The 9,297-nt window shown below is 52.6% G+C and overlaps 1 protein-coding gene and 1 long non-coding RNA gene across 4 annotated transcripts; one reads left to right on the top strand and one right to left on the bottom strand.

Annotated features, from left to right (window-relative positions):
• Window positions 1-362: 362 nt before the first annotated feature.
• On the bottom strand, window positions 363-2,061 carry Pou3f2 (POU class 3 homeobox 2). Its single transcript, XM_032905157.1, has one exon. The coding sequence runs from the start codon at window positions 1,832-1,834 to the stop codon at window positions 497-499; it is 1,338 nt and encodes a 445-aa protein (XP_032761048.1). The 5' UTR covers window positions 1,835-2,061; the 3' UTR covers window positions 363-496.
• Window positions 2,062-3,355: 1,294 nt separating this feature from the next.
• On the top strand, window positions 3,356-7,452 carry LOC116902833. Of its 3 annotated transcripts, none has more exons than XR_004388241.1 (3): window positions 3,356-3,638; window positions 4,353-4,448; window positions 6,423-7,452. It is a non-coding gene; the product is annotated as an uncharacterized LOC116902833 (long non-coding RNA). The 3 variants fall into 3 exon arrangements; XR_004388242.1 differs by lacking the exon at window positions 3,356-3,638 and adding an exon at window positions 3,662-4,172; XR_004388239.1 differs by lacking the exon at window positions 3,356-3,638 and having other exon boundaries at window positions 4,180-4,448.
• Window positions 7,453-9,297: the final 1,845 nt, after the last annotated feature.

Here is a 9,297-nt window from a genome sequence, read left to right as displayed (position 1 = left end):
GACCATATTAAATAAACACAGCAGCACGTGTCAACTTTGAGCATGGGAAGCTGCAGTTTTGTGTTGTGTACGGTTTGGTGGATTTTTTTTTCTTTTTGGTAATTTATTTAGTTTTACCAGGACTCCTCTCTCTCTCTCTCTCTCTCTCTCTCTCTCTCTCTCTCTCTCTCTCTCTCTCTCTCTCTCTCTCTCTCTCTCTCACACACACACACACTTCACTCTTACTAGGAGACATTCTACTTCATTGCCTGGGTACTCGCCTGCAAAGGTCAAAACCCATGAATACACCTGCTACCTGTTATAGGTTAGTCCAGTGTTTTACTTTTACTTTCCTTTCTCCTTAATTTCTCTATTTTTTTCTCTTTTTAAGGGACCGGGAAAATAATAATTAAAAAAAAAAAAACAATCAGAAGTTACAGGGGGGACAGAGGTCCCAGTAAAGACTGTGGACCAAAGGGGAGGGGAGCCGCAAGCTCTGCCCCTCCCCTGCTTGAGTTCACTGGACGGGCGTCTGCACCCCGTGGTGTGGTGGCGTGTCCCTACTCCCCCCATACACATCCTCGGCGCCCGGCAGAGTCCCTCCGGGAGGGGTCATCCTTTTCTCTTTCTGTCTCCTGTTACAAAACCACACTCTCACCACCTCCTTCTCCAGCTGTAAGCTGTCCGCGAGGGAGGTGATCTCCTGGGCCGAGGGCTTAGGGCATTTGAGGAAATGGCTCTCCAGAGCCCCCTTGACGCTCACCTCGATGGAGGTCCGCTTTTTCCGTTTGCGCCCTTGCGCAGCGATCTTGTCTATGCTGGTGGGGCTGCCCGAGGATGAGTCTGCCTCTTCCAACCACTTGTTCAACAAAGGCTTCAGCTTGCACATGTTCTTGAAGCTCAGCTGCAGGGCCTCAAACCTGCAGATGGTGGTCTGCGAGAACACGTTGCCGTACAGGGTGCCAAGCGCCAGCCCCACGTCTGCTTGAGTAAATCCTAGTTTGATCCGCCTCTGCTTGAATTGCTTGGCGAACTGCTCCAGGTCGTCTGAGGTCGGCGTGTCCTCGTCCGAGTGCGGGTCGTGGTGCGCGCCTGGGTGGCCCGGTGGGCCTTGTGGGGGAGGTGGCGGGGGCGGTTGCTGGTGCGGGTGAGAGTGCGGATGCGGGTGGTGGTCTGCATGATGTGGCTCGTCGTGGGCGTCCCTCAGGCCGTGGTGGTGCAGCCCAGCCGGCTGCCCTCCTGCGCCCAGCATGCCGTTCACCGTGAAGCTGGGCTGCGAATAGAGCAAACCACCGTTGGAAGCTCCCATGGAGGGAGGAAGGTGAGCTGCAGCCGCCGCACTCCGCCATGCCCCGGGCCCGGGATGGTGGTTGGCAGCGTGGTGCAACAGATGTGGCGGTCGCTGTTGTTGCTGCTGCTGCTGTTGCTGTTGTTGCTGCTGTTGCTGCTGCTGCTGCTGCTGTTGCTGTTGGTGCTGCTGCTGCAGCGCTCCTGGCCCGTGCAGCTCGTCGCCTCGGCCACCCTGCTGTACCACCACCGAGGGCTTGATGTCCGGCTGGCCTAGGGGGCTGGTGGACCACGGGGAGCCGTCGCCGCCTCCCCCGCCGCCTCCCCCGCCTCCTCCACCGCCGCCGCCGCCCCCGCCGCTGCCGCCGTGGGACAGCGCGGTGATCCACTGGTGAGCGTGGCTGAGCGGGTGCCCGTTGCTCTGCAGCGCACCGTAGTCGCCCTGCACCAGGCTCTGCGCCTCGCGGTAGCCCCCCGCGCCCTGCTGCATGCCGCCAGGCGGCTCGGCGTGCACGATGGAGGCGCTGGAGGTGAGCAGGCTGTAGTGGTTAGACGCTGCGGTCGCCATGACTCTCGGAGCCGGACTGGGCGCTCTGGTTAAAGGAGCCGCGCATTTGACAGTTACTTTTCTGCCTTGGGCTCTCGCTCTCTCTCTCTCTCCTCGCTCGCCCGCTTCTCCCACTCTCTCTCTCCCCTAGCGGGCAGCTCCGACGCCCGCTCCGACGCCTTCTGTTGCTGCTCCTGCTATTACTGCTGCTGCCGCGCTGCCTCCCGCCCGCCCTCGCTCTTTCTCCTCCTCTCCCTCCTCTCGCTCCAGCTCACTCTCTGACTCGCTGGGCGCTCCCCCCTCTCCCCGCGCTCTCAAGCTCTCTCCCGCTCTCTTGGCAGAGCCCGCTCGCAGCGGCACGCGCCCGGGCCCCGCCCCCTCCACCCCCTCCCATTGGCTCTGCGCCCTTTGATTTACGTGGATACCGCTAGCAACCTCCCAGACCGGAGCCACCGATTGGTGCAGAGCAGCACCCCCCTTCCCTTTCCCCGGGCGCCCAGTCTTCTCAGTCCTTCCTCTGGTACCCCCACCCCCAGCTCAGCGATTCAGATTCTCTTAGTTCTCACCCCCCTCTCCTCTTCTGTCCCCGGCCTCCACCGCCCCACTAGGATGGGCCCCGCCCCCCATCTGTCTCCTAGGCTGAGAAGCCGGGCAGCCGGGCGGTCCAGGCGCTCTGGTGGACTACAGCGGCTTGGAAGACTTGTATGGGAGGGAGTCTACTTTCTTTTCCCAATAGGTCTTGGTGGTGGTGGTGGTGGTGGTGGTGGTGGTGGTGGGGTGTATGGTGGAAGAGAAAGACTGGGTAGCACCGAGTCAGCAGGAGCACGATTTCCATTCTCCTAGGAACACACACACACACACACACACACACACACACACACACACACACACACACACACACACTCGCGCGCGCAGACCAACGTCATTTAAACCTAGAACGAGAGCCTAAGCTAGACTAATATCTCCCATGGAAGCCTTCTTTTGCACTATAGTTAGAATTACAGCGCACAGGTGTCCGGTGCGGATACTTTTGTTGTCAAATAAAGACCCTTGCCTTCCCCTTCACCCAGTAACAAAGATCCCTTAAGCTCCAGATCCAATTTTATCCCAATCTTTCTCAAAAGACTCCGGGAGAGGCAGACTCAACCTACGCCCTGGCTTTTGAGCAACTCCAGTAGCAGAGTTTCCTACTCTAACAGCTCAGCGCTCTGAACTGCAAACAAAACTCTGGAAGCGTGTGTCACACTGACACTCGGGTGCGCACAACGCTTTTGGATCAGAAAACCTGGAGCTTTCGTAGGCAGACCTTCGCCTTGTGCGAGGCTGCAGGAAGAGTGAGCAAGCGGCCTCGGAGCGGTTCAGCCGCCGAGCGCCGCTCAGGAAAGCTGCGCAGCTGGAGCTGCGGGTTTTCATCCCGCCCCAGGCCTGTCTGTGCAACTTTCGCGCTAATCTGGGCAAAAAGAAAGGAGATCGGCGAGCGGGCTGGTGCTAGGGAGTACTTTCTAAGTCGTAACTAGAGCAGGAGCGTGTGTGTGTGTGTGGGGGGTCAGTAGCGGGAGTTGGTGCTTAGCCTTCCTCTCTGCTTTTATCCATAAACTTCAGCAAGACCCAGGGCCAATGCACCCGCGGCGGGGATCTGCCAGGAGACAGAACACCGTGCCTCCAAGTCCCAAGGAGCTGGATGAATTGCCAGCATCGGCGCCGCGCCTGCGAGCTGGTTAGCAGAGATCTAAGCTCAAACTCCGGTCTGGGAGGAGAGACCAGCGAGCACTGCCTGGAGTGGGTCGCACGCCGGCACCGCACAGCGAATCAAAAGTTAATGCGGGTAAAGGAGAGACCCCGGGATCACAAATGGCCTCCTCACTTCTTTGCCCTGACCCAGTGCCTGGTAGAGCTCTGGTTGACTCTTTTGGCCAAATTAACGCTCAGAGGGAGCATTTTAAGGCCTCGGGGCATCTTAATCTAGATAGCAGAATGGAGCGGGCCGGAAAAATTCATCACGACTAACGAGGAGCGCTGCTCTTCCGGGAGTGGCTGAATTGTTTATAAATCACTGCGGCGGAGCACCCGCCCGGGCAAGGAGCCTTGGCTGCGAATCTCCACGTGTTCTGTGTTTATGAACATGTGTGGAGGGGACAGAAACGGCCAGGGGAGGGGCGAGACTGCCCGGAGCCAGCAGAACCGACCTCCACCTGCACGCGCACAGCGGCTCGGCTATGATCCGCAGAGCTGAGAGTCCCATCGCGAACGCACAGCCACTTAGGAGGCGCATTTAGGGGCTGTTAGAAATTTAGTAACTTTGCCCGGCCAGGAAACATTGAAAAGTTCCATCCTCCTCAGTGCGCAGACTCAGCGTCTGGTGAGGGTGATTTTTAGTTTGCGCCCTCGGCTGGGGGCGGCGGGAGAGGCAACTTCCTCTGGTCTACTGGGGTGCGTCCTCCGCGCCCAATAGGATATTGCCGGGTTGAGAAATGTACAGGCCTCTTCCCTGGAGTCCTCCTTCCTAGTCCTCCTTGCTTTTGCTTTCTTGCTTCCCCAGGAGTTCAAACCTCCAAGCCGCGGAAGAACTCAGCTGCTTTGAAAGGACTTAAGGCAGTGTGTGGAGGACGTCTCCCTTCTCCGTCGGTAAAGAGAGGTGACCTCCTGTTCCTATTTAATTTCAATTTTGGGGTGGGGGTGGGGGGTTGTTGCTCTTAGAAGATTCTTCGGAGCCTGTAGATGATACTCTCAAGGGAATAATTACATTTCCAGATTTATTTCCAATGAATTTGTGGCTACCCAGGTTAAAAACTCCTCCCCCAGGGGTACCCTGGGCATAGGAAGTTAAGTGCATGTGCCTGATGGCGGTGAGGAGGAGGCAGCGCGTGAACATCAGAACTTATTGTGATGGGACTCTACTGTCCGTTAATGCCAGCAGACCCTCCCTATTTTGACGTCCCAGAACTGCACTCCACCCCCCAGCCCCGCCTCATTCGCCGGCGTGCGAACGGACTAGCTCTGAGTAGCTCCCTAACTGGTCTAACTGGGGGTGGGGGTTGTACCCCGGTTAGAAAGCTCATTGAATCCCCAGAGTTTACTAAATGATGTCCCGCCAAGGGGGGCTCAGCCTCTCTCTCTCTCTCTCTCTCTCTCTCTCTCTCTCTCTCTCTCTCTCTCTCTCACACACACACACACACACACACACACACACACACACACACACACACACACTCCGCCTACAGTGCAGGGCCAGTGAAAGGGAGGGCTGGGCGGAGAGCGGAGCTCCACTTGGAGCACCGCCCCTTTCCACCCCTCAAAGAGCCAAGACTGCCTCCTCCTGTCTCTGGGGGCCTGGTTCGCTCGAACGCCGGGCTCTGAGTGTCTAGTAGTCCTCCCCACTCCCCAATGCCCCGCGCGCCGCCTCGGCTTGTAGCCGCTCCGGATTCCAGAAACCTTGGCTCTCCAAGATTTTAGCTCTAGATTGGTGGTGAGGGTGGTGGTGGTGGGGGCGTTTCTCTATGGTCTCACGGTCACTGACACGGTTCTTCTTACTGACCAAGTCAGGGAAGAGACCGCCTGTTTGCCTGCCAGTCTCCGCCTGAAACACAGTGCGTTGAAGGTATCTTGGGTAGACTCCTTTGGCTTTTGATTCAGCTTGTTCTTTTTCACTGTTCAAAGCAGCTGTTCAAATACTGAGCCTGCTTACCATGACGTGGAGAGGATTTCAAACAACCTTAACATGCTTTGAACTGACAAGGTGCCTTGATATCTGCCTCACTCCAGCACAGCTCCTCCAGAGCACTTGCTAGGACAATGGCCGAGCAAGCACTTGGTGCTGGCCTCTCTGCCTGGGGCGAGGACTGCCCAACCCCCAGAGACCCTACTGCAGGAGTTGGCTGCGCAACAATGGAGAGATCTTGTCTTAGGCTGCACCTCCGGTTCTCTCAGCTCTTCTGGAAGGGCGTTATTCAGCGGTACTGTGTTTGCACTGGTCTGAAATGTGGGCTCCCTGAGGTTAGAGTGCACTAGTTAGAGGAAAAAAAAACCTGAATATATACACAAAGCTAAAAACCACACACACACACACACACACACACACACACACACACACACACACACAGAGAGAGAGAGAGAGAGAGAGAGAGAGAGAGAGAGAGAGAGAGAGAGAGAGAGAGAGAACTCCTCACTCCTGCTCACTGAGAAACTGTGCCAGGGTTTGGAAAGCTGCAAACAGCCTCTTGATTCAAGTATTCCCAAATCATCACCTTGGTAGCATTTAGGAGAGCAGTGGTGCAATACCCGATAACTTGAACTCTAGCTTGTTAACGAGAGCAAACACTCTCATGCCACACATAAATGTTGTTTATGTATTTCTTTATGCTAGGAGTTGACCGAAGGTGTACCTAACCATATTCATACACTGCACTGAAAACACACAGTTACTAAAACAGTAGAGATGACACTCATTTGATAAATTGAAATTTTGCTTCATTATGCAATCTCAGTAAAGTAGAAATCAAGTAACAACAGAAAACAAAAGGAATTTTCTTAAGTGGCCGTTGGAATAGTAGAAGTGACAACTGGTTTAAAATTATGTAAAAGTGATCATTGCTTTTTTTTTTACAAAAAGGTACATCCACCCTGGGATGGGATTACCCCTCTCCTCCTCCTCCTCTTCTTTCTGCTCTTCTTCTAGCCCCAGCAGCTGCTTGATGGAGACCTCTTCTCCCCACATCTGAATGGACCGTCTTTGCTCAGAGTCTACAGAATGTCAAAACTGAGGCTCCTCAGAGCTACAGCTTTAAGAACCACTCCACACAAAGAGGCAGCTGGTTGCTTTAACGGAAACTGCCTTTAAGCTTCAAGAACTGAAGCCTTGGGGAATACATTTATAAGGAGCAGAGAAAAATGCATTTCCAAGCTGTATGTTCTTGGGAAATACAAAATAAAATTTACCTGAAAAAATGAGAATTAACCTTAATTATGTAGCTGTTGATTAAAGACGCCCCCATTTAGAATTTTATGTTCCATCTATAAATGCATTTTGCAAATTGCTGATTGCTTATCTGTCCCCATATCAAAGGAAAAACAAAACAAAACAAAACAAAAAGGTGAAGCATTAGATTTCTGAAAGTTGAAGCACCTTAACTCATCCACTTGGCAAGTTAATTTGTTGTTTGCTTGTGTGCACACAATTTTGTTTATTTTTTAACTACCAAGTAGTCCATTGCAAGGCACGTTCAGTGGCATTTGACATTGACATTGTTTGAATCCATGGATATTCATTTCTTTTCCCTTCTTCAAGCTACAGATCTCATCATTAAAATGCCCCACTCTTTGTAGTCCCAAAGTGAATATTTTATAAACAGGTTCGAAGACTTCTAACATCATATCACCCAGGCAGTGTAAGCTGTTTCCTGGATTACTTAGAGTAAATTGTCAGAGGAAAGCCTGCTAAATTTTGAGTGTTGAATGTGAGGCCAGAAGGACGTATAGAATATAAAGGAGACATTTCAGGGACAAGCTAGACAGACCCTGTGTGGAGGAGTTAAAATCTCAGGAACAGAACATGAAGGGCTTGTGCCTTTTTAGCTCACTTCCTTGAAATTCCGTTGTTAAAGTACCAAAGGTTAAATAAATTTCTAACAATGAAACCTGAAGGTGTGTGTTTTTTTTCTCTAGTTTACCCTAAGGCAGGTGGATGGATGGCCACCAGGAGGGGATGGCAACACTTTGGTAAATTAAAGGGACTTGAACAGAAACCCTGTAGGCTTTAAAGCATTTGGAAAGAATTGTTCTTGGAGCAGTGTGGAAGAGTCTGAGAAGAAGGCAAGCCAGGTCAACAGCACACCTGCTCACAGAACAGAAGTTATCATTTGTTCACTGAAGCCAAGGACTGGTTTTGGTTCTTTGTCCCTGGGGGGTGGGGGGGAACCAGGCTGTTTTCAGTTGAAGTTAGACTTCTGTTCTCTTATTCCGGAAGCACAAGCATGAATGCAAATCCCTTCCAAATTGTACAAGTACGGCTCAGCAATTATGTCATAAGTACTGGTGACTCCAGCCAGAAGGAGAAGGGTGGCATCAGAGAGAGAGAGATATTTTCTTGAGAGCAGTTAACTGCAGTGGTAGTAAATGTTTTCCAAGTCTTCAGCTTATGTCCCTGACTTTCAATTCCGTCATTCTATGGACCTCTGGATATATAGGGGGGAAAAAGTTAAGGATGGGATTATTTCTAAGCAAGAATTTTCAGAATGTGGTTCTTTGGTCTGTAAAGACCTGGGGAAAGGAAAACTTAGGTAGAGAGAATACCGAGACTTCTTCGCTTTGCTCGCCTTCTCTGAGAATTTTCTATGGTAATCTAGGGCAGCCTTGGCTGCAGCATTGCATGCAAAATAGAGAGAGGACTGGGCAGAGTCACAGGCCCGATTATTTTAATGCCCTAGGTCAAAAGGAGAGAATAATGAATAGGCGTGGAGTTTAGTTCTTGGATGGGAACTTAATTAACCTTGGAAGAGTGAAAGAAAGTGGGGGTTCCTGCCTAGGATCCGACGTAGAATGATTGTATTTACGTGAGTGTTCGCGCGTGCGCGCTCCCTGTCATACAGGTGAAGTCTACTTCATGGATAACCCCAATTAATTTTTAATCCTGAAAAAAAACTTGGTGCTTCTCTTCCACAGGATCATCACCACCCTATTCCCCCAATCCTGGCTGAGAAATTTGCTGTAGGATCTGGGGATTTCGGCCTGGCCTCCGCCTGCACGCGAGATCAGCAGGGGTGTGGGGAAAGGGGCTGCAGCGGTCCGGGAGTGGAGTCCCCACCTCCGAAGGGACTGCTAGGGAAGGCGTAGAAGAGGGGGGTCCCTGGTTGCCGATCGCCGAGTCAGGTCCTGGCTGCTTTCCGGGAAGGAAGACAAGGGCGAGAAGCGGGAGGCCGGGCCATTGTCCAGGGAGGGCGCATTTTTGTCCAGACGCTGCTGGTTGCTATAGCGAGCAGGGAAATCCAAACAGAAGGGCTCAGTTAGCTTCCCTTGGTCCTGGGAGCATGGCTCCCTCTTCTCAGCCAAAATAAAAGTGCCGCCGAAGGCCTGGCACTTTTACCAGAGAACCGACTGCAGCCTCCAGAAGAGGGGCCCGGTGGACCCTAGCACGGAGCAGGGGGTGGGGGTCCATTAGCAAGGAGCAGCCACGACGATTATTGTGGGTTCTGAGAGAATGTTCTCCCCCTACTCTTTTCCTGCCTTATTTTGTTTGAAAGAGAGAAAGAAAATCCTAAAACTCTCACAGAGTCCTAATACTTTCCCTGTGGCTGAAGCCCCCTCCCCAAAACTGACAGCAACAAATAGCTCTGCAGGCGGCTCTGAAAAGGACTAGAGAGTTCCAAAACCTACCAAGAAGCAGCGGCAGTACCTGGCCCACACTGCCCCCTTCATAAGAGCTTCAGAGTCACTCAAAGAGAAAGTTCACTCAAAAGTAAAGTCGATGGCCTTGTAAAACTTTCACATCA

This window comes from Rattus rattus, chromosome 1 (genome assembly GCF_011064425.1).
Source record: "Rattus rattus isolate New Zealand chromosome 1, Rrattus_CSIRO_v1, whole genome shotgun sequence".
Lineage (NCBI taxonomy): Eukaryota > Metazoa > Chordata > Mammalia > Rodentia > Muridae > Rattus > Rattus rattus.
This window is presented reverse-complemented; position numbering and strand designations above follow the sequence as displayed.